Genomic DNA, 26,659 nt, shown 5'->3' on the forward strand with positions numbered 1-26,659 from the left:
GTTGAATGCTCGCAAGCAAGAACTCAAGGAGCTGTTATAACCATAGTTAGTCCGATGATTTGGTATATACAGAAGAACAGCGTTCCGAAATCTTCTAGAAGGAGCATTGAAACTCAGCAGCTCCAGTAGTGCAGGGCAATCTATTCCCCCTTTGATCAGGTCGAATATGAACAAACGTTGCTGATTGGTACGTCTGGCTGACAAAGATTCCAATCTTATCAGCTGGCATCGTTCATGGTAGCTCGGCAAATTCCTTGCATCGTTCCACGGTAGCCTACTCAGCGCAAACCTCAGGAATTTTTTCTGCACTCGTTCTATTGAAAGTATCTGCGTAACCTGAGATGGACACCAGACAGGAGAGGCATATTCTAGGATGCTCCGCACCAAAGAACAGTACAGCGTTTTTAAGGCGTAAACATCTGTGAAAGAGTTGGTGTGCCTTCGAATCATTCCTAGAACGGAGAATGCTTTGGCGACAGTCAGCCCGATGTGCTCGTTAAATCTCACCTTGAAATCTATCGTAACACCAAGGTCGCAAATTGAATTAACGCGGACTAGCTCCTCCGCCCCGATGAAGTACCGATGCTGGTAAGAGGTGTTACAGCGAGTAAACGAAATTATTTTACATTTCCCGCTATTCACGCGCATGCCGTTGTTGTCGCACCAGATGAGCATGATGTCGATGTCCTCCTGGAGGGCGATGCAGTCCTGAGGAGATGATATGGTGCGGTAGAATTTCAGATCATCCGCGAACGACAGATTGCATGAAGAGAGCAACGAATACAAGTCGTTTATGAAGACGTTGAATATAAGTGGCCCCAAAACACTTCCTTGTGGAACTCCGGACGTAATGTTGAACGTACGAGAATGCGTTGAGTTGACCATCACAAAGGCGTATCGGTTCGTTAGATATGAGTAGAGCCACTCGGTGAGCCATCGTGGAAAGCCCAAGCGCTTGAACTTCTCGATCACCACAATATGCGGCACCGTGTCGAATGCTTTGGCAAAGTCTACGTAAATAGAGTCAACCGGTTGCCTTGCTTCCACTTCCCGAAACAACGTCGATACATAGCTCATTAGGTTCGTTGTCGTTGAGCGATTTTTCATGAATCCATGTTGACTTTCGGAGATGATCGATGTCAGTGTGTTGCTCAGAGTTTTGTGAATCAACTTCTCCAGAATTTTCGAAAGACAGCCATGTTGCCTTAATAGCGGCAGTGAAGGCGGATCCGGACGTGTTCAGAACCACGATGCAACGCTGCATTGATCAAGGAATCTTCCCGGATGTATGGAAGCGACAGAAATTGGTGCTACTACCAAAGGCGGGGAAACCACCAGGTGACCCGTCAGCGTATAGACCTATCTGCCTACTAGATACGACGGGCAAGTTATAGGAGAGGTTGATCCTCAACAGGCTAGTACCGTATACGGAAGGTGCCAGTTTCGATTCACAAAAGATAAATCTACTCTGGACGCCATCCAGTCGGTCGTTCAGACAGCTGAGGTGACAATCGAGCATAAAAGGAGCGGCATCCGTTACTGCGCGGTTGTCACTCTAGATGTGAAAAATGCGTTAAACAGCGCAAGCTGGGATGCAATAGCACACGCGCTTCACCGCCTCAAGGTACAGGTGCTATTGTGTAAGCTTCTAGAAAGCTATTTTGATGGTAGGATTCTCCTGTATGACACAGAGGAGGGGCAGAAAAGCGTTAGAATTACCGCGGGAGTACCTCAAGGTTCAATCCTAGGCCCGCTGTCATGGGATGCGATGTACGATGACGTACTGAGGCTGCCCCTTCCGACGGGTGTTAAGATTGTTGGCTTCACCGACGATATCACCCTAGTGGTCTAAGCGGTAAACGCGCAGCTATTCAGCATGACCATACTGAGGGTCGTGGCTCCGAATCCCGCTGGTCGAGGATCTTTTCGTAAAGGAAGTTTTCTCGATTCCCAGGGCATAGAGTATCTTAGTACCTGCCACACGATATACACATGCAAAGAAACCTCTCAGTTAATAACTGTGGAAGTGCTCTTAAGAACACTAATCTGGAAAGCAGGCTTTGTCCCAGTTGGGACGTAACGCCAGAAAGAAGAAGAAGAAGGTCTATGGTGAATAGATGGAGGAAGTAGAGTTGACAGCAGCGCACTCTATTTCCATAGTTGACGAATGGATGAAGTCTAGGAAACTAGGACTGGCCTGTCACAAGACTGAGGTGGTTGTTATCAACAACCGCAAGTCTGAGCAACGGGCGTGTATCTCGCTAAATGATTGCACCATACAGTCCAAGCGATCCCTTAGGCATCTTGGGGTGATGATCGATGACAAGCTCAGCTTCGCTAGCCACGTTGAATATGCCTGTAAAAGGGCATCTACAGCTATAGTGCCGCTTTCGAAAAGCGGTTGGAAAGCACGTACAAGATAATGTGCTTAAGAGTACCAAGTGCATAAAGGATGGTATCTTAAGAGGCCGTGTGCATCATAGCCGGGATGACCCCATCAGGCTCATCATCAAGGAGGATGTTCAACGCTTCAGTCAAAGAGGTACCAGAGGAGTCCGCGACACGTGTAAAGAGGAAACGCTCAGAAGTTGGCAGCAGAAATGGGATAACTCCACTAAGGGTAGATGGACCCATCGGCCAATACCAAATGTGTCAGATTGATATGGAAGAAACCATGGGGAAGTGAACATCCACCTGACGCAGTTTCTGTCAGGACATAGTTGCTATAGATAGTACCTGCATAGGTTCGGGCACTCCGGATCTCCTGCGCACCCCAATTGTGCTGGTGTGGAGGAAACAGCGGAGCATGTCGTGTTTGATTGTCCCCGTTTTATTGTTGTGAGAATTCATGCGCTGTATGCGGAGGGGACACGTCCCCCGACTACATATTATAGAGAATGTTTGCGGATGCCGAGTGCTGGAATGCAGTAACTACGGCTGTCACTCACAATATGTTAGAATTGCAGCGCCTATGGCGCGCAGACCAAGAGATGGCTGCAGAGGATTATCCCTGCCGAGGCTGGTCCCTTGTAACATTGTTTAAGTCGGCTAGGAGAAGCAGGTTGCCTAAGCTATTTCTGCTACACGTGTTGTGCTATATGCACAGGCCCCTCCCCAAAGAAATACCGTACGGTGGTTCCGGGGAGATGAGGGTCTGAGGCCAAGGGTAATGTTGATGCACTGTACACCACTTGAGCAATTCAAAAAGAGCTGGTGAGCTGGTGTTAGCGGTCGTCGTTGGTGCGTCATCCCCGCACTCCCTGAGTTACCTATTCATGGTTCTGGGTCTGTTTGCAGATTTCCCCCTTGTAAAAAATTAAAAAAAAAAACACGGTATTCGAATGCGAAAATGGCAACTTTTGCAAGGAAAACTCACAGTTAATAACAGTGGAATTGCTCATAATAACACTAAGCTGAAAAGCTGAAGATGGACCTCCACCTTTAGACGTGGTATCCTTTGGAATTTTGTGTATTTTTTCGTAGCTGAAAATCAACCTACGAATGCTACGAATGCTTGATTCTCGTTTGATGTGTAATCTTAAAATTCGTACATTTATATTTTTACATTATCAAGCTACCATAGAAGTAGAGCGTGGTGCATAGTACATAATATTTTGCTCTAAAATTGTGTTACCGTTTCACGGAACATAAAATATTCAAAAAATCGTAGGATTCACAAATCCAATAAAATACTCGACATACTTATTTATTCTTAAAAAAACATAGTTTCTGAAAGTATTCCAGATAATTTTCGAACAAACAAATTTCAAAAGATAACATCTTGTTTTACAAACTGGTTCAATTAACAAGCCCCCAACTAAATTCGTACATTGAGGTTCCAGCTCACGGTGTCTCTGGTAGAACAACATTAATATAAAAAAATCAGTATCGCTAAAACATCCACCAAATGAAAGCTTAGGCTTTTCTCTTTCATTTGAGACCTGTTTGGAAATGTTCTATCGGGGGGTCCTGAACATTTTTTTTCAAAACAGTACAATGCCGTTTTTTCAGTACTGATTTCTTAATTATGGTTCATATAGTCATTTTCTTTCCTGCATATCTAGGTAGCCATGAGAATATTTACTACGAATAGTTAACCAATTAATAAAAAGGATTTAGGATTATACCATTCTATTTAAACCAATTACAAACACGACATATCGATAAAGTAAATACGGTTTATACGGCTTAGGTACAAATGCTCACTATTGTACATTACTACAGCTCAAAGATGCTGTCGATCATATGCTTCGGAGTTCTCCGGAACTTTAACATGATTCCAAGCAACTTGAAGATCGAAATGCACGGTTTTGCTGGCTTGTTTCCCGTATTTGCTCAAACCACTTCCTTTGATTTCACATAACTCCGGGATATGATAGCGCAAATGAGGAACTTCGAGCTATTGGGTAAGCAATCCACGTTTTTGAAAAGTTCTCAACATTTTCTGCAAAATCTTCATCCAGACTCGTTTGAAAACAACTTTTATGCACCTGATCAAAATAATTAAGCGCCTGAAATCCATTTTTTCATTGAAAAGAGATAATTTACAGAACAGTACGATAAATTTCAATTGCTAGCAAACTTGGATCTCATTTCACTTCCAAAACATGCCGATTTTTCAAAAGCTTCTGACAGTTTCAGCTGGTGAATCCACATTTGCTGTGGCTTTGGCAACTGATGATCCTCACCTGTGATAAAGGAATTAATTTTAGGGTCATCTTTATGAATCACACAATCAAACTGATGATGCTTACCCATTCCTCGACATTATTTGGATCAATGTATTATACTTTTTTGTCAATTGGATTTACAACACCTAGTGAAATATGCAAGGAATTTGGTGGGCAATTTATTCGTCGGGTGATCTATCGAGCAGTGGATAGTAAATATAATTGAAGAACTGCTCCGCCAGTTTATGGTCCGAGCCGAGACTTTTCCATTTCGCGGACGCGTATGTAACCAAGTATTCGTGGATGAGCAGCTACATTGGATAGATCTTTTTTTGTGTGGTACAGTATCAGCAAAGAATGTTGAACTATACCCCCCCCCACCCCCCTCTGGTGCTCAAATCACTTTTTTTTTAAATCAAAAACAAGTCATCAGCAAACAAATGTTTTTTTTTTAAGGTGGCACATTGGGTGGTAAACCGTGTAGATTCAACAACCAACCAATATAATTAGCACTTACTATTTCCATTACTGTGTCTACCACGTTTTCCCTTTAGTTTTGGTGAGATTGTTGTTCTCACATCATTACATGCTTCGAGTGGTAGGCTATAAATTGTATTTATATTTATACAGTGCTATAATCAAAAATTTAAATTGGTTACTGAACGAATAAACGTGCAAGCTCGACATATTTTTGTAGGACAATACCAGACTTTAATCCTGATGTTGTAAAAAATGTGCTGTTCAATAATATAAACCACTATTGCTGATAACGGTTGCAGACATATATTTTTTAAACACAGTACGCAAATCTTCGAACAAATTTCGGTTTCATGTTTTAGGTCTCCTGACAGAGTGTAGCGTAAATATATATTTATTAATAGGTGTGAAATTGGGATATATTTATTGTAATTATTACCAGGCATACCTCTAATCAGCAAACCAAAATGTTGACCCAAAACAATGAATTTATAAACTTATCACGCGACACAAGCACCAATTTTTCGCTATACCACCTTAGAACGCGACAACTTAAGCAATGCAGCGCCGATTTCCCTACTATTGATACCAATTTAGTTGTTTGTGCAATCTGTGAAACCATTTGTAATGTAATGATCCATGAGTAAATATTTTCTCAAACGCTTTATTTATTACTAATCGTAAAAATCAATATCTTATGAAAATATATTTGAGTTTTAAGACGGTAGCATACAACTGAATCTAAATAAGGGTTATTTATTGAAAATCTTTTAAATCTCTAAACATGTTTTTTTATATAAAATTTAAAATACTTTTTACAACCATTTTAGTTTTGTATAAATAAATAAATTTTGATTGAAAATATACAATTTTACTATTCACTGAATTTATAATCAACTGAACAGCAACACTGCCAAAATAAGCTTGTTTCATGGAAATCTGGACAAACATTTAAAAAGGGCACATCGACATTGGTAAACAATGGCTTTGTAAGATGCTGTTGAGCCCAATTCAACTCGATCACGCTTACCAATACTAGTATCAGGAAGAGCTAACACTAATCTTTCTGATAGTGATGTTAGTTTGCATGGGCGAGCTAAAAAGGGCTCAACAGCAACGTTTCTGAAAAAAAGCTCAAGACATCTCCAGCCCTTTTCAAATGTTTGTCCAGAAATATTTGTCATGGCCTTCTACGGTTCGATTGAGTTGTCATCATATGGTACAAGCGATTCATTGTATCATACTATTGGTGGAAGAAGATCACCTATGGTACGTATCTCTCACTAAAATAAAAAAAAAAAATGTTCAGGACCCGATAGAACATTTTCAAACCGGTCTCAAATGAAAGGGGAAAGTCTAAGCCTTCATTTGGTGGGTGTTTCAGCGATACTGATTTTTTTATATTAATGTTTTCTACCAGAGACACCGTGAGCTTATTGAAGTACTTAAATGATTATCAGAACATGTAAAAAATCGCTGCTCACTGCACGATCGCTTCCTTCCGTATCATTGTCTGAAATCCCAACCTCAGGTTAGCGTTGTTGGAGACGACGTTTTGACGATTTGAAATCTGTTTTGTTTTACAACTGAATCTCATTTCGGGAATTACCCGCATCCGGATGGCAAGCGTGGAGAAATGAAATAGTTATACGAATTATCTTCATAATACAGCACGGTTCGGCACAAAAAGTTCAACCGTTTTGCAAGTTAGAGTTTAGAGAATTCTTAATTAACGGAAGCTATTTCTCATTCACAGGACTCAAAATGCGTTTTCTCGCGCCATTAGGAATAGTTCTTTTAGCAATAGTTTCTCACTGCCAAGGGCAGGGGTAAGTAACACCTCGTTTTCCAACGTATAGTTCCAGTACTCAAACAATTTATTTTCTAACCTTCCAGCTTTGACCCAACGGTTGGGGCAACGCCAGAAAATCTTGCAGCTGTGTCCCAAAGTGTAACCAACTTGGCCCAGAAGATCAGTCTGGCCATTGCCAATCCAAAGAGTAAAACGGAAATATTCTCCCCAGTGAGCATAGCAGGTGCCCTATCGTTGCTGTTGCTCGGTTCCGGCGGAAATACCAGAGATGAGCTGATGAACGTGATGGGTTTCCAACACAGTCGGCTCACATTTACCGACATCCACAAAAGCTTTGGTCGGTTGTTCCAGGATCTGGTCTCGAATGATCCCGCCCAAAACGTGACCATTCCCTGGAGGGCCAATGACAAGTGCAACAACAACGACTACGACTACGAAGACTACGCCCAATCGAAGCCCACAGGCCAGCAAAGGGGCAGAAGAGACACCGAGTAAGTTGATTTGATTGCTTAATTTTCTGCTTCATAATGCACCCATACAAATTCTATTTTTTATTAATTTTCATCCGGGGCTCGATGGACGAGTCTATTTTTAATACTGCACAATCATTCGTTAAATATATTCTGTCTTCTTCGAAGTGAATTGTCATTGTCGCGTTTTTTCGGCTCTTGATGGAGCGTTAAGTCGTTTCGGATAGTGCAGAGGTCGCGAAACAGGGAACAAGAGAAACAACAAGTTCGAAAAAAACCTAGATGAATTGGCAGTGATAGACAAACAAAATCTTGAAAACGGTGAAATGAAGACCAATGGTGTGAAAGTTTCTGAAGATTGCAGAAGGATCATTTCCATTTTAAAACCAGACGCAAAAAAATCGAAAGGTAAATATCTTCTACTTTGTCTAATACTCTAACTGTTAACGCCTAACGCGATTTTGCGAATGTATATATTTCATTGTTGTGATACAGTGACATTCACTTTAGATGGCATTTTGGCAAAAGCATTAATTTTCGATAATGTTTTTCGGAATTTCGGCTTGTAACATTTAAAAGGAAATCCACTAAAAATAGTTGTCGAATATTAATGCTTTTCAACCATTTCTAATGGAAAAAGAGCATGTTTAAACTAAGACTTATCATCAATTGCACAAACTTGGGAGCGGAATCTATCACTAACAAAAAGGTATACGTTTTTCATTGTGGGCTGTGTTGGGTTATAGCTTTAATAAATGCATTGAAAAAATGCAATATTGTAACATATATAAAAAAAATAACTAAATTAGTACTAACTAATCTCAAGTAACCACCAGGCTAACAAGTCGTTAAATAGTACCATTTTAGCACTATATGCCCAAATTAGCAATATATATGACTTCGCGTGCTTATTGGTTTATGCTTTGAAATTAAACAAAAAAACATGGGTCAGAACTTAATTAGAAATATCTCAGCAAGTATTTGAAATATTGATGTACGGTTTTAATGCTGTAGAGTACAAGTACCGTTTTTAGCCTTAGAGAAAAAAATGAAGAAATATTTTTAGCTGTATATATACCACAAACACACCATATAAAAGCCTTCAATCCATATTATGTATAAACATATCGAAACTGAGCAGATACCGTTTCCCACTTTGAAAATCGCGATGGTCAATATAGGCCACAAGAACCAATTTCAACAACATCTTTATCTTCAATTCCCAAATTGATTAACCATATTGACTTCACTATGGCTACAATTAGCGCTATGGCCGAAATCGGTGCTTCTACCCTATTCTTCTAAATGTCAAAAGATACCAAAAAAAAATTATTTCATTTCTGGGGCAAGTTGTTAGTTTAAAATAAATCATCGAAAAAAACTTAAATATAATACCTTCCTAAATTGCTCGTTTCAGGATGTCATAGAACATCAAACATTCAGAAACTTTATATATTTTTCCCGATTCTACCCCATTACCCAGAATGACATTTCCCCGAATGCCAACACCCCGAATTCCATTATCCATAATGTACCATTACCCCGAATTCCATCACACCGAATGCTATTTCCCCGAATTTACAATTATCTTGACATGATGATATTGATGACATTTCCCCGTCATATCGGAATTCGGGGTAATGTCATTCGAGGTGATGGGTCGTTCGGGGTTTTGGAATTCGGGGTAATGGCGTTCGGGTTAATGGCATTCGGGGTAATGGGATTCGGTGTAATGGGGTAGCTTCCGTTATTTAGAAATATTAGGGTGTGAACCAAGTTTTATCTGGTGCTCATCATATATCCTCTCACAATTTAGATGTGATGACATTGGTTGATGCAGCACACTATCCCAACTCGTTTTATAAAGTATATCATCGAAATTTCCCATTTGATAAGTTTCATCCTAAGAGTACACTCAGGAAAACCACGGAAAGGTCCAGGGCCGACAAAGCTCAACGCTGAACCCTATTTATCTAAACTGTCGGCGATTTCAATCCCCTTAAGGTGAAACAGTTTGAAATCAACGTCTAAGATTGCACTAAAACTTTAAAGGCACAAAACTAGCGAAAAAAGCATCCAACAAGCGTGCCCTTTTTATTTTGGCCTTGTGCACTAGCAGAAGCGTTTTCCAACTATTTCTCCAGTTTAGTGCCTTTGAAAACGTGAGTAGGGGCACAAGTTGGCCATTGTGCCAGCCATCTTTGGATTCCGAGATGTTTCACCTTAATACAATAATGACCGGCCACTCAGTACAATGTAGCTTCGTTCCAACTGGCCAATTGCTTCAGAGAAAGAATGCATTCCCACACTAGCTTTGATCGGCATGTAAAGTAAAGCATTCAAGGCTACTTGACTGTCCGAGATAATATAGGGTGTCCCAGAATGTATGGGCACGACTTTGGTTACGAGAATTGTATTTTTTTTTTTTTGGGCCTTTTATGCAGCCTGTGAAAATTTTGTTTGATAAAATAACCTTTAACATTGAAAAATTAAATTTTAGCAAATCAATTCTCATCTAGGCAGAACAAGTCATACTTTTGTGCTTTGTTGGAACTTATCTAGTAATGAAAGTTTTCATCAAAATCCTTCGCTGTAATGAGTTCAAGTTTATTGTATCTAAGATGCTACACAAGAATTTTTGTTCAATTTTTTTGGCTTTGCTAGAAAACATTTGACAAAATGGTTAAATTCTCAAAAAATATCGCTGGTTTTCCTCTCCACATAAGATAACTTTACGAAATCATAGCTTTTTCATATAAATAAAACATATTCATTTCAAGTTAACTTATGTCAAACATCTATACTTAAGGATTTTTGATTTATACTTGTTTCAACTGATATACAAGGACTTGGTTTTGACCCTTTGAAAAATCGACCACAGCTGAAATCGGATTTTTAGTTTCATTTAGATTTTTGGATATCAGATTTATATCTGCACTAGTCTCGAAATGGCAGTACCTTACTCCGGGGGCAAATTGATCACTGGGGCGAAGTTGATCAGGTCGGTATCTAAAACATTTCTTTTCAAGGATGCTGAAGATTTCATTGGCACCAGACGGATTCCGTGTCAAATCGGTCAGTCACAGAACTCGACCATCTTCGATTTGGATTAAATACATATTTTTGGTATGGTAGAAGAAGTGTTTTCCATAGACAAAATTTGACTCAAGTGTAACTTTTGAAAATGGCCTATAAATTTTTGCTTGCAACTTATTTGAAAAAAATCTAACTCCGAAGCTGTTGAATTTAGAGAAAAATGTTCTATGAAGTAGTTGTAGTGAACCGTTTGGACTATAAGAAAAAAATATACACTGAAAAAATATTTTATTTATTTTCATAGAAAAATCAAAAAGAAACTTAAATTTTAAATTACACAAAAACCCCATTTTTATTATTTTTTAAATTTTCACCATAGAATCTTGATGGTAAAAAAATGTTTAGGACAAAGTTTCATGATGGAGAAATTTTTGATAAAATTTTTTTTCAAAGAACAACTTCTGGTCGATTTTCAAAATTTTGTTTTTTGTCAAAATAAATACGTTCTGATGATACATTGTAACCTTCGAAGAAGTTTCCACCATAAAATCAGCTCTTTAGTGTGATTTGTATTTCAAGAAAAAGATTATAATTGTCAGTAAATGTAAATTATCATTCTATAGGGTTTAAGTCACCGTCGATTGTTATATTTGAAGTTTGTTGATATTTTTCGGTGATTACTACACACTGAAACACGATTATAACGTTTCGGCTTACTGATTTTCAGCCATCATCAGATTTGTTCAAATCGATCGTTCACCACCAGTGTGGTTTTATTACTATTATCAGGTATCAGAAGGCCGGCTCCAGAGGCACGTTCCCCGCCATTTGGGAGATTTGTGCCATCGCCATAATTGAGCCTATTTCATCATCTACCCGATGGGAGAGGAAAGGGAAGGGAAAGATGGGAGGAAATAGGAGTGGGGTCCCTTTAAGAGGGAAAATTGCATAAGCGAATTGAGAGCATGTAGCTCCATACCACAATGGGTTCGAACAGCGCCCTAAAAAGGGCACTGCAAAACGCAAGAGCGTAAAGAGAGCCTATAGCTCATTACCACAGCGGGTTAAGAATGACAGAATGTCCTGAAGATTCAGGTTTCTGAAATCAGTTTCACTTAATAAGTGTTTACCAAGTAATTGGAATCGCAATTACGCAAAAATTGGACAGTTACATATCAAGTGATAAAAAGTTCCATAATCGGAATCACAACTATCACACACAAATGTATCAGCACGCTGAATATTTACCATATGATAGTTGAGTCGGCAGGGGCCAGTCAAGGTTGTAACCAATAGACTGCAATTCTGCTTTGACAGATTTGTTAAATACTTGGCCATTTTTGGGATGGCTCAGTAATGTACAATTTTGTTTGACGACAAGACTCCAAATTATTCCAATATTGCTTGTGCTGAGTTGCCGCCCAAGAATTTCTGGAGCTTCACACAGCACTTCGAAATTGGAATAGCTGCCTGAGGGCCAATGAAGTCATGCGATGCTCCATTGCGAGCTAATTCATAAGCCAATTCATTCCCAGCAATGGAAGAATAGCAAGGACCCATACAAGGTTTACAGAGTTCACTGAATTCAGTTCCTCAAATTGAGTTCGACGTGCGATAACAAGCTTAGACCCTGAGTTAACCGAAGCAAGAGCTTTAAAGGTAGTCTGACTATCTGACATATTCCTTTACAAATAGCCAGACGTCCACTCGTCCTGCGAAGGGACTTGTGAGGAACATTTCCTATAAGCAAAGTGACAAGCAATTGTGAGATCACTCGAAGCAAGGACAATTGTGTCCCAATTCACCGGAAGTGGAAACATCCAAATCACTAGGATTTCCAATGGACGCAGAGTATCCATGGTATTTGGTCACAACCAATTCTCTGTTTGTGGAGTATAACAAATGCAAAGTCTGCAAATTTACATTCATATGTTCATATTGAGATGTAGCGATGATCAGATAATGATTCATCATCTGATACATGTCAATTCGTCAACTCGTGACTGATTCTGTTCGAGCGAAGCATTATGTCTAACACTTCTTCTCTAGCAGATACCATGAAGGTTCCTACAATAAGTAACCCAAGATTTGAACTACATAAGCATTCCATCAGACTGGAGCTTCTCAAATTGGTATCCGAGCAGCTCCAGATGATGTGATGAGTATCAGCATCACTGCCCACAATCAGCAGAAGGCCTTTTCATAGGCAGTGAACGACAAGTCGTTTGAAATCATCCATTGGGGATGGTTCATCATGTGGTAAATACACCACAAAACGAAAGACGTATTTCCTATTGAATATATAATATATGAACAGAAATATCAATTGTGACATCACATACATCTCTGGTTGTTAACTCAGAAATGAGTGTAGCAACGTCTGCGCTATTTACGAGCACGCATGCACGAGGCATGTCACGTGAGTTTACCATTTCATGTTTCTGAAAGTAGCAAAAACTGGGTCCACAAGGTTATCTAGATAAAAGCTCACAAAAGTAAGGTTTTTGAACTAGCGCCACTTAAGCTGTACCATTTGCATGAGTCTACAAAGAATCATCGTTGCTGATATTTTATGCTGAAGATTGGTCTAACTAAGCTATCCTAACCGTAGCCACTACCCAAACTAGGCAGGATTAAGCTTTTCGCAATCTCAGCACGAAAGACCAGCAGCGAAAAAACCAGATCGGTATCTCTTAAAAGTCGCCAAAGGCGAAAAGCACAGAATACACTGTGTAAAACGCATAATGCGAGACCATTAAGGTGAAAATTTAAACTAAATTACAACGTATTAATAATCCCACCCTTATTAAGCCTCAGGCTTGAGACTGAAGAAGGGAAGCCGATTATCTCGGAGAAACACAAGGTCACCTGCACCATTGCTCCGGGTAGAACAGGAAGAGCATAATACTGTAGAGAGCGCCCTAATACTCCACAGGCTCCGTTTGCGGTTAGGTTTTATTTAGACCCCCCTAACCATTCATTCTTAGGCACGGTAAGCTTAAAGCCGCATGAATTAGGGGTCACCTGTTAGGTGGACTTTTACCACCGGAACAGGCAGTCCGTAGTGTTAATTCTTAGCCAGTTGAAACAACCGCTACCGACACTACGCGGCTGTCTAGGCTGATCGGAAAAAGGAAGTTAACATTGATGATTAACTCCTGCCGTGCCCGAACAGCCCACATTTTTCGGTGATTACTACACACTGAAACACGATTATAACGTTTCGGCTTACTGATTTTCAGCCATCATCAGATTTGTTCAAATCGATCGTTCACCACCAGTGTGGTTTTATTACTAACTACTGTTTCAGTGTGTAGTAATCACCGAAAAATATCATCAATCTTCAAATATATGTAAATTATCATGCAAAAGGAATTATTAGCATTGTTAAATTACACCACGACTACGAATTTGAAATTTAAAACCACATTATTGCAAAATAATTATACATAAATTCAGATAGGGCATTCGAAACTAGGTAGCGTTAGCACGGGTCACGTTCTCGACTCATCAAACCAAGACAGACACCTGACTGCACGAAAAATGATGGGTGAAATATTTCAATATTTAAATATATCTTGTGTGCGTGGAACCTATGTATGGCGTGAGGATCATTCGATGAGGAGGGAAATCTACCTAAAGGGGATAAAAACCCATTCCACCCACCGTAAGCTCTCTTATTCCTGGGAAGTAGTAGAAGCATTCGGAGTGATAATCGACAAGTTATTCGCAAGTTATATTATCCACCAAGTGATTACCCGTTGCAATTTCGGTTCGCTAATCGTCAAGGAGTTTTTAATCTCGCGACTGAGTGACGTGGTAAAGACCATTCCAACCGAGTCAAGTGCAGTGTGTTTCCGCGCAATTTCGGAACTAACGACACGTGTTGAAGAGTGATAGACCGTCTACAAACTATCGGCACTAGACCTTCCCAGAGTTTCCAACGGGCCGTCCGTTAACATACGGCCATCTCAAGCGCTCCAGACACCCACCAAGGCTGCCAGCCAGCAGCACGGGATCTTCGCTACCTCGGCCATCCGGCAAGGTCCCCGCCAGACCCCTGAAGTAATCCGGGGTGCCTAGGGCCTCATCAGCAGCCCAGCAAGTCATTGAGCATCGTAGAGCATCGTCGAGAACCGCGAGTCAAAGCTGTGCCATAATTTAAATAAAAAGCTAGGTCAGAAAACTAAATTTTGCTTGTGTCGCGTATCTTCTTTTGCATGCACTAAAGAAGTCGGTTGGAGGTGAAACGGATTTGATTAGTCCGAGTGGTCTAAAGGTGAGTTTTCTCTAGTGTGAATTGTCGGCCCTGAGATCGAAAGAGGTGAGCTGGCCCAGGTCGTGCGGACGTCCATGCCACAGACGCGTGGGCGTCATTGGTAGTTACAACATTAACCATCTTAAAATGATTCTAAGCCATAATGATTATATGAATAATTTCACCAGAGGTAGCCATTTTCGAATTATATCGAGTTTAATGCAAAAAATATTGTTTAAATATTAAAATAGGCCATTTTTATAAGTTATTCGCGTTTCTCCATTAATAATAATACGTTTTCAAGAGAGAAGACCATATTTCTTAGATAACTAATGAAAATGGCCTATTTCAATATTTAAACAATATTTTTTGCATAAAACTCGATATAATTCGAAAATGGCTACTTCTAGAGAAATTATTCATATACTAATTATGGCTTAGAATCATTTCAAGATGATTACTGTATCATCAGAACGTATTTATTTTCACAAAAATTTCAAAATTTTAAAAATCGACCAAAAGTTGTTTTAAGAAATACTTTTTTATTAAAAATTTCTCCATCATGAAACTTTGTCCTAAACATCTGTTTACTATCAATATTCTATGGTGGAAATTTAAAAAATATTGAAAATGGAGTTTTTGTGTAATTTAAAATTTAACTTTTATTTTTGATTTTTCTTTGAAAATAAATAAAATATTTGTTCAGTGTATATTTTTTTTTATAGTCCAAACGGTTCACTACAACTTCTTCATAGAACATTTTTCTCTAAAATCAACATTTTCGGGGTTAGAATTTTTTAAATAAATTGCATGCAATAATTATAGGCCATTTTCAAAAGTTACACTTGAGTCAAAATGATCAATTTTTCTATGGAAAACACTTATTCTACCATACCAAAAACATGAACAAAATTCAATCCAAATCGAAGACTATCGAGCACGATTTTTATTTTTTTCGGCTCGTTCTGGTTGGAATTTGTCACCACAGACATTCCAATTTCTCAGTTTATAGATGCCTAATGATGATTTGCAAATTTTACATTTTTAAACAAGTACTGGCACTCATAGCTTGTGACTATATACCTTGTTAAGTTTACTGAAAGTTCAAAACATGCTTAAAAAACAGTTTAGTGTAGTATTGATCATTCATGCAAACCATAATCGGTAGTATTGAAAATATCATTACTAAAATCATGGCCTCTGAAGTCGAATATGAGGGCCAAACTCTTACAAGTCATTTTCATGAAAAAATTGTATGTTAATATCTTTTATTATTCTACTAAAGGTAGAACTTTGAAAAAAAAATAAACAATAATATTCCACCATTCTCTGACACTAGGTCACTTTAGTGATTTATATATTTATGGCCAAATTATATCAGACCATTCTTTCATTCCCAGCAAAAAAAAACTAAATTAACAAGCGTGTTCAAAACTAGTTTTGATTACTGAAGAATAAATTTTACTCGTTTTACTAAAAAAAAACCTCAAACTTTTGAAATCTTGTACTCATATTTATCGATCTACAGCAAACTATGAACGCTTTTCTATAAATATTCAAATCGGTAGTCTTAGAATAACATATTATGAAAATAGTATGTGAAAAATAAAATCCATTTCATTATAGCCAGTGTTGCCAATTTTGATGATTGTCATTATGCTTTGAGAGATCTTCTAAGAAAAAAGCATTTCTCGAAAACTTATTCAAATAGTCTCAAGTCAGAAAAGTGAACAAACTTACTTTATTGATCTTACGTGTTTCGCAGACTAAATTCCACACGTTCCGCTCTTACCCAACTAGATTTTCCGCTTTTAGAACGTTTAATTCCGGAATGACAAAACGGCGTAAGTAAGAATTTCAACTTTCGCAACCCTACCGCTACTTTCACCGCCCTGTTGTATGAAGAGACGCGAATCAAAACAAAACACTACTTGAGCCCATTTTACACTGGTACAAAAACTTCGAAAGTAACGGAATGGAACAACTTATAATTTTGTTATATATTTTTTTTGTGGGAAATAATAGAAACTACCTAGTTTTTGAACGTGAGCTGATTGTATGCAAAATTTAGGCGATGCACACGGCGAAAAAATGTTAAAAATTTGATTCATTTTTAAACAGTTCAACAAGATAGGTTGTAATTCTTCTTAATTAATTTTCTCAAAAGCGTATAAAAGTGACTTACGTCGATTTTAAAAAATAATCGAGATTTGTTTCTGTATTGTGCTTTTAATGTGTAACAACTCCATGAAGACGTAAGTTATTTTTCATATTAATACTATATTAGTACATCCATCAGGACGTACTTTAAACCAAAACATTCTACTCATATCAGTTCCCGTTATATTTAAAATATTTTTCTCTAAAAAAAATCGATGAAAAATGATTTTATGATATCTGGCAAATTGTTGCTCCAAAAATAACTTTATTGTAGACTTTGTGACCGTGCGGTTAGCGGCGTCAGTCGTTTAGGCGTATTGTGTCATGAAGTGTGGGTTCGATTCCCGCTCCAGTTGGTGGAAACTTTTCGTCAAACGAAAAAGTCATCATTGGGCTACTGGGTGTTTCGTGTTGTCCGTTGCCTAATGTTTGTGATCATTCAGTCTGTGCAGCCTTGAGCTGAAGACGGTGTAAATTGTCTTTTTTCTTCTTCTTCTTCTTATATTTTTTAGCAGGCTTCTGATTGATGATGCTTTCGAAGAGCAAGCGGTTTTTGAAAATGAAAAATGTAGTTTGTCAAATTTTCCAACCAATTTCTCACAATCATTGTTTTTGATAGCCTCTAAATATCGATCGTTCTAAACGTTGTTTCTTATTCGTGTGAAATTTGATTATTTTGGAGGCTTATTTATTATCACAACATTGTACAATATTAGAAACGATATATAGAAAACCGCATGCGATTTCATTGATAAACTAAAAAAAATACAGCATGCACAAGGTGTTCGTTCACTTTATAAAATGAACAGTCCTTAGATATTCTAGTTTATAGATGTCTATTGATGATTTTGAACTATTTCATTTGTATTCGGGTCAGTTTTGTACAGTAATATTCCCAGTTTTTTTTTTCTCAAGATGTACGCAATACTGTTTGAAATGTGTATACTAAACAATCTTCTAATCTTACATGCAAGCTTTAAGTGTTAAAAGTGTTGTGTGAGCTTAAGTATGAACTACTGAACTCATTTTTGATACTATACAGCACAGCAAATATGTTTTTCTTTGCTCATAAAACCATTCAAGGGATGGTACACAAATTATGTCACGCTAAATTTCGACTTTTTCGACCCCATCCCCCCCTTTGTCACGTTTTTTGTATGATACCTTCTAAAATTTTGTAAGGCTTGTCACGCTTGGCTTGACCACCCCCCCCCCCCCCTTGGAGCGTGACGTAATTTGTGCATGACCCCTAATCCCGAATAATGTGTTTATTTCAAGGGAAATTGCTTACATTTAGGCGTATTAGGCATATTTTTAAAGTTTAGTTTTGCAATAAACTGATCAAATATTCGAGTTATAAGAATTTTGACATAATTCTCAGATTCGATTCAGGAGATCCAAATTTAGTGGATATAAACATGTTTTATTCTCAAACCGAGTAGTGTTTGATCCTTCGACCTTGACGCTTGCTCCTGCGGGGGCGAGTGATGAGGGCAGGATCAAACATGTCGCGCGTCGGTAGTGAAAAAGTGATCGGTTCGTTAGTAGTGTTTGATCCTTCGACCTTGACGCTTGCTCCTGCGGGGCGAGTGATGAGGGCAGGATCAAACATGTCGCACGTCGTTCGCTCAGAAAAATGAAGAAGCGCCGTGGATCGTTAATAGTGTTTGATCTATTGATCGTGTCACTTGCTTTTGCGTGGGCGAGTGACGAACACTTTTTCGGCGTACTATGCGATTATCGAATTATTTCGCGATTCCGGTTAGGCGTAATTATATCATGGATCGCATCACCAAACATTGGTGACTCCCAGATCTCTACCTTATTCCACTAACCCAATATCCTTTCCATGACAACCATGGAGATGCAGAGGTGATCTCGGTCTCTAGTAACTACGGTAGTCACACTAACATTCCTTCCCTTCCCCGATGACCGTAAGGACGTGGCCGGCGCCGTTATTGACTTTTAAATTTGAGCTCTCGATTTGTGCACATTGAAGAATGGTAAGCTAATCCCAAGCCCCATTCATTTATTCCCTGTGCAACTTCGATTGTTCTGGTCAATCACGGAGTAGCAACTACGAATTGTACGGTCATCTATGCTTATGCTTATGCTTTATGCTTATGCTATAAACATGTTTTATTCTCAAACCTGCTTTATGATATGATGATCAATTTTTCCCAGTGTGTCATTTTATGTTGATGATGTGTTAAATTTAATTTAATATTCCAAGGGCTGAACGTCTCGTTAATAAAGACAATTCATTCATTCATTCAATTTATTATTTATTATTTCATGAGAAATCGATTTCATAAACTAATAAAGATCAATGGAGTACTGATTTTGTCGAAATTTATTTGACAATATTTCAATTCCGAAGAATAACACAACAAAAAGTTTCGAAATATTGATCAATTTGCCCCCGGATTATCGTACCGTAATTTCGAGTGAAATTGATCATTTTTGACGGTTTTTCTTGTCTGTTTTATATAATGTTGACAATGCCAAAAAACTGAATGCAGAAAAATGAGTACGAAGGTGAGCCTCATTGCAATGGCTCAAGGACCGAAATTATCTAACAAATGTCATCACTTGTCAATGCGATTATTGTTTCCTCCTGGATCCGAATATGCTTACTAAATTCTTAACAATACAATATTTATAGAATTAATGAACAGTTAAATTTCAAGAATTACGCGGAAATCGCCTAAATGTATGCAATTTCCTTAGGAAGTTCCGGATACCTAGCAGAAATTCAACTATTTTACCCGAATGAGCAAATTGTTATGGGTTCTGGTGATGAAATCTGATTTGGGGATATATCTTAAGCATCCTTACAAACTTTCAGGTTTAGAACATGTCAAATCCTTTTTTGGAACTAGAAGTTTATGGGCGATCGTCAATACTATACCGTAGGTGGTTTAGAAATTTATCATTATTTTCAGAGAAATAAACATTCTTCAACGCAAAAAAAAACTTCACAACACACTGTTCAACAAAAGTTACGACAAACAACGTTCATTCTCTGCACGTTACATTGATTTTTGTGCTCCATTAGAAAAAAAAAACGTGTGAAGTGGTGATCAAGAGGGTCGTGCGACTTTTACATAGATGCTTCCCTCACTGTCATCGGACGGCGAGACAATGAAAGAGATTTTTTTCAAATTCTCTTTCATTTTCCCGTCGCTACAGCTCCACTGTGTTTTATTTTCTCGTTTTCATGCGCTTTTTGAATAGCACCCAAACCGTTGATTTTAGCGATATAGTTTGTTCGGAGAAGTTTCTTGGTATATTAAAGCGCAACTTTTGACGAAAAAAGTTTTGTGATCAATCCACCTAGCAGTGAGATAGAAAAATTAATTTTTCAAAACATTTAGATAGACATATGGTGTCTTCGGCAAAGTTATAGAATTAGCAATTTGAAACAACTTTGTCGAAGACACAATTTTTCTATCTCTTATACTTTTTGAGATATATGCCATTGTATGTGAATGGCCCCTAAAAATCATACTTTTCATCATAAAATTTTTCCAAGATTTTTAACATTTTTTGTGTTCTCTACAAAGTTGTTTGTCATAAAAAAACCCGTGTTTTTGCTGAACATATCATCACTCTATCTTTTGAAGTAACAAAGTTATTAATGAATTACTCTTTTTTCAAGGGGTAGTTTAGGCCTCTATAACTGTCTTCGGCGCAAAATGGCGCAGACAACTCTTACAAATGATGAAAGTACCATATCTTCCCTTTCGGCATTTGATAAAAACTTTTGTATATAAGCGTCTTTGCTTGGGTTTTAACTATCAAACAAATAAGCTTCATTAAAACGAATTCGACTGATAAATCTTTTACTTTAAGAGATAGAGAGGTTCGATGTTCAGCAAAAACACGCGTTTTAACATGTTTAACAACTTTGTAGAAGACATGAAAAATGTTAAAAATTTAAGTAAAAAGTTATGAGAAAAAATTATTCTGAACGAGTTTTTTTCATACAAATTTGTGTAGGGGGAGATCCCCCAGTACCGGACACTTAAGCCACTAAATTCATAATTCTAAAAATATTGATTTGATGGGCTCGTGTTACCCATTTATGTTAAATATTATCATTTTTATAGTGTACAAAAATAAATTTGAAAATATAAATAAAAATTTTGACATTGAGTTTTGATGATGTATTTTAGTACCAAATTGATCGATCTTGAAAGGTGGCACCCAATACCGGACACGATCTGGAAATGCCTCGAATTCTGTAAATTTGAACATCATTGAATGTCTACACTATAGCAATAGTTTCAATTCAATGCATTTGCAACATTTACAAACATAATTTGAGTTTTTCTTAGTTTGCAAGATGCATATCAAAAACCTCTTTCATATATGATGAAAAATAGCACATTTTACGATGTTGTTATGAATGTTCATTCTTCTTAATTTTATTGCATGTTTGATACCATGGTCGACGGAACCCATGAAAAATGAAAGTATTTTGAGACACTGATGCAATAATTACAAAGATATCATATAACAAATCAAGCTGTCCGAAACTGAGGGACAGGAGGTGCTTAACCAAAATTGTAATTTGTCCATATTTACTTCAATTGTGGTACAAAATACATTCATACTATCAAATTAGGATTGTGTTCGATCATGCTTGCGGGATCCAAAGTATTTTTTCGTATTCAAAATAATTACTAAATAGGCTCAAAATTAAGAAAATACGTCAATTTTTTAAAGATTTTCAAACTTTTCTACTTTTTTAAAAAGGGATGCATATTTCAAGGATGTGTTATTCTACGCAAACATTAGTCTACATAATAGCTTTCTTTTCTACTAATACACCATCTTGATTGATTGATTTGACTTTATTAACGAGATTTTTAGCCCTGGGCTAGTTCATCTCGGGACCAACGGCTTTACTTCCCTTCCGAAGGAAGTCGTCACTATAACTTCTTACATCATAAGTGACTATGTCGGGGGATGGGATTCGATCCCAGGTCCTCGGCGTGAGAGGCGAGTGTTCTAACCACTACACCAGGTCCGTCCCCCTCATCATCTTGATTGGACCATGATTTCTCAATGTTTCGACTTTGTCCGGTATTGGGTGCTGTCCGGCACTGGGGGATCTCCCCCTACTTTGTGTTAAAAAATTCGTAAATCTTTTACAAGATTAATAAAGAAGAATCATAACCTGTCTTTTAAAACTGTTTTAAAATGAATCACCTTTTTAACATTTTTTCGCCGTGTACATTGCTTAAATTTTGCATACAATGAGTTCGCGTTCAAAAACTAGGGAGTGCCTATTATTTCCCACAATTTTTTATGACAAAATGATAAGCCGTTTTAATTAGTTACTTGCGACATTTTTCTACCGGTGTATAATCGACTCAAGTAGTGTTTTGTTTTGATAAGTGGTTAAGTCACTTTGTCTCTCCATACAGCGGAGCGGCAAAAGTAGTGGTTAGCTTGCGAAAGTTGAAAATATTAAAGAGTGTATCGAAAAGTAGTCGCAAACATTCAAAACGGTATATCTCAGAGCTTAGTTCATCTTTTTAAAAGCTTTTTTCACGCAAATCTCCATCATTTCATCAAATATTGAATCAACTAAAAAAATATTGATTAATATGCAGTCTTAATGTAAATAAAACAAGGTTTACAAAGCATAGAAAATAAAATCTTGCACAAAATTACATTTTTGAAGTGTCTTCTTAAGATTCGATGATTTGTATTGAACAAAATTTATATCAAACAAAATAAGATGAGAAGCTTATTCTATCGAAAAATATGTTTACTTCACACAGCACGAAAACGGATTTGAAAAAAAAAATAAATTATTGCTCTAAGAAAGCTCAAATATTGGAATAAGGTCGGTTTTAGAAAGTCACTTTTGTATAATCAACTTTTGAAGCTCTGTCATATACAGTGGTAATTATATAGAGTACCTTTTTTTGCTACTTCATGAATATGCAAAGAAACTTTTCCAATCAAAATATATTTTTTTATTTGTCACAATCGTTCGATACTACTATTAACGTGTAGAAAGAAAAAAAAATCAAAAAACGAGGTCCTTAAAAATCGCCTTTTTTCGATTTTTGTATATGCTCTAAAATGCTTGTTAATGTATTTTTCAAAATATTTTTTACACTATGTGATGAGAGTTGTGACACAGAATATGTTAGCATAAACAAAAACCATTTTTTCTTAAAATTTAACACATTTATTAACATATCAATTTTTTCAGAGGTGTGCAAGATTTTCATCGATATCTGTTAGTAATTTGCAAAATTATCATACAAAATGCCACTTTATTGAAACAATATCACCGCATCATAATTTTTAAATACATTGTAAAACATTTCTGATCAAAAAGTTGTTTCTAGGTGCAGCCCAATATTTTAGAGACTGTTTTGAATGTTTGCGACTACTTTTCGATACACTCCTTACTTTCGTCGTTTTGTAAATACGTAAATTAAACTTTCCAAAAATGAAAAATCAAGTTGGTTCAAAGTGAAACGTGTAGAATTTCTTCTGAGGAACACGTAGAATGGATAAAGTAAGTTTGTATACTTTTTTGACTTGAGTCTGTTTGAATAAGTTTTTGAGAAATATAGTTTCGTGTAGTGACGGTGAGAAGACTCGCTTCGCCAGTGTCGCAAGTCGGTCATGATACTTAACAGCCGACTGCAGCCCTGACCTTGACACTTTTCATCATGTTTGACGTTCACTTTTTCGACAAAAACACCACAGGGGTTGTAAATTTAACACTGGGGTTGTTCCTATCTGACATTTTGGAAGGAACACGGAAAACAAAATACATCCAAAGTTTAAACCAAGGGGTGAGAAAAAATCTCATAAATAGTAAAACGTTGTATTTTGGACTTAAACCAACGAAAAACATTTAAAAATTGAGTGATTTGGGAATTTAAAAATGTTGTTTTTGACCTAAATTTAAGAGTTTGGTACTAAAATTGGGACCCTATTGAACATACTCATGAAAATTTTAACAACGGAATCTTTTTCGCTGTTGCCATTTTTTGTAAACAGCGTTATTCCCTTTTTTGTATCATACACAAGGAAATCATTGTTTCCCAGCTGATCAATGTTACAAGCAAACCTATGTCACTTGTTCAGCTTATTTTGAGCAATTACCTCATTTGTTTTGAGCCACCGTATCTGTGCATAAATAATTTTTGGCCAGACTGTTGCTCAATAAATCCAGTGTACCAAATTAGTCCCCAGGTTTTCTCTTGGGTTTAATTGCAGACCTACAGGGCATCGATACCCTTATTTATAACTATCTGAGGATATTTTTCGGCCTTAGCTGTCTTCAATAACGGCGAAAACAAGTTTGCCAATGTTACTGCTAGCTATCCCAAAATTATGCTGGGAACCTATTCAGGATTTTGCAACAAATAGGTAATCAAAATCCACAATATTCACGCCCTAGAAACCTCTTGCTTGATACCGCAAGAATTTACGAAGCATCCGACAAAACCCAAGTATACACTCTCAGAATCCCAAAGAAACCCCCTAATGTCCACTAACAATCCCCAAATCGCTCAGTATCTACAAGTATCCGCTGGGAATTCTGGGATTCTGTAGAAAATCTTCAGAATTTAGTTTGGAAACAGCTAGCTTCAGCTACACATTCTCAACATTTCTTGAATGTTTTACGCAATTCGTATCATTGATTCAAAATCTTGATATGGTACACAGTATACCCAAGTATAAGTACCACTGCTGTACAATGTTGGATCATCTTCAAAAATATCGAACGTCATACAGAATCTCAACAAAAGAGGGAACGAAGCTTATAGGAATTTTTAGATCTACAAATACACCCACATTACTACTAAAACACTCTCAATCTTAACGTATGCTCTATTGATATTATTACAAAAAAAGTGTAGTTTGTAAGTAGTATGTAGTAATAAAGATTAATGACTTCATGGAATGTTGCGAACACAAGACCATCCCAAATAAATAATCGCGTACGGGAGCTCTTGTGATTGGTGAGATTTGGGAATTTAAAAATGTTGCCAAAAACGGATCCATTTTGTTGCCAAAATCGGGGAGTGCCGAAAATAGAGCATGCCAAAAACGGAATTCAACTGTAATTGCTTCATTTTTATATTCTCATAGTGTAGCACGAATAAATGCATAATCATATAAAATGAAAACGTTACCAAAAATTTAAAATGATATCAGAACGAAAACAAAATATGATACGGAAAATTTCAATGACAAATTGATATCAAATTATGATATCAACTTGATGCTGAAAATAGAATATGTTTTTGACTTGCTTTCTTTTTGATGTTAGACTTTGCTCGGGTTTCTACACCATTTCAGAGCAATGTTTAATGCAGATTGCAAGCGAATGGAAACACAGCGTAATAAAAATAACCTTTTTGCGTAGGGTAAGTGTTCCCTTAGTTGTGGGTGTTCCTATAGTTGCGGTAGTGCCGTTCTCACTGATTTATCACATTAGTCACAGAACCGACACTGCCAAGCGACGTATTGGCTTGTTGATACACGTAATTTTTAAAAAGAGCGTTCAAATTGCCTTAAAACTGATGAAATACCACTAAATTGCTAAAACTTTATTACTTGTACCAATAGTTGCGGTAAAGTGTTCCTATAGTGGAGGATCCCATAAGAAATCAACGGATACCGCAACTAAAGGAACACAAATTAAAAATATACCGCAACTAAAGGAACAGTGTGCCGATAGTGGAGGTATTATTTTTCACTGACATGCCGTGGATTACTGCGATGAAATAATTTTTCTCAATAAGTCAATGGTCGTTACTTCCCGTTACAATATTAACATGTACATTAATTGCACTTCGTGAATTTAGACGGTTAAATGAAGTTCAATCGTGCTTAGTACCTCCACTATTGGTACATCTACCCTATCTCAAAAATTATATTATGTGTCTTTAGTAAATTAAGCGTTACTGAAAAGGTTTGCATGAAGTTTAAAACTTATTTAGCTATACAGTCGTGGAGATCTCGATATCAAAGGGACCATCGAGATATGGAGAGATCGAGACAAAGAACATATTTTTATTCAATAAATAAGAAAATAAGAAACACGCGGACGTCATTTCGCGCTCCTAATTTGTTTAAAACCACGAAAATTTGGTCTAGTAATCTTTGATATTGGTGACATCGACATACGCACGGTAAAAAGAAGCAAGGTATTATACTCCGAAAAATTACATTTGGCAGTGACGTCATTCCTATCGCAAACTCGAACGAGTGCAAAAGAAAGCAAGGCCTGCTCTCCTTTACTATCCTCAAGGCCTCATGCTTGACGATAGGAATGGCGACACATGTTTTGATGGAAAATCGTTGTTTACACGTGGGAATAACCTACCTTCTTATGTCTACCGTGGACATACGGAGAGAAAATTGGGAACAGAAAATCAAAAGGAACACATCGAGATATGGAGATACCGAGATATGGAGAGAAAAATTGTATGCAAAATGCACAGACATAGGGAGAGATATCGAGGTGTAGGAGATCGAGATGTGGAGTGTCGACTGTAATATCGTCATGTTGTATATGAGACGTAACTCACATGTTCTTATTGGTTTGAATGAAGCCTCTGAGCGTAAAAATCTTCGTTTATCCCGACAGGTTGGGAGAATATGTGACAATTTTCAAATCTTATTGCCTTTTTTCATATTATTTTTTTTTTTCTTAACCATCGAAACGGTAAATTTCGATTTAAGTCATATGGTCGATAGGGACAGGAATGGGCCATCCAAGAAA

General features: G+C 37.3%; 1 protein-coding gene across 8 annotated transcripts in view; it reads left to right on the forward strand.

Moving 5' to 3' along the window:
- LOC5578955 (serine protease inhibitor 28Dc) overlaps positions 1-26,659 on the forward strand; it is an 89,615-nt gene that overhangs the window by 13,989 nt on the left and 48,967 nt on the right. For all 8 annotated transcript variants that reach the window (XM_021845610.1, XM_011495463.2, XM_011495461.2 and 5 more), the window contains exons 2-3: positions 6,904-6,976; positions 7,044-7,451. In XM_021845610.1, coding sequence (XP_021701302.1) covers positions 6,912-6,976; positions 7,044-7,451 — 473 coding nt within the window. In that variant the 5' untranslated portion in view covers positions 6,904-6,911. The remainder of the gene's footprint in view (positions 1-6,903; positions 6,977-7,043; positions 7,452-26,659) is intronic.

Source organism: Aedes aegypti, chromosome 2 (assembly GCF_002204515.2).
Source record: "Aedes aegypti strain LVP_AGWG chromosome 2, AaegL5.0 Primary Assembly, whole genome shotgun sequence".
Lineage (NCBI taxonomy): Eukaryota > Metazoa > Arthropoda > Insecta > Diptera > Culicidae > Aedes > Aedes aegypti.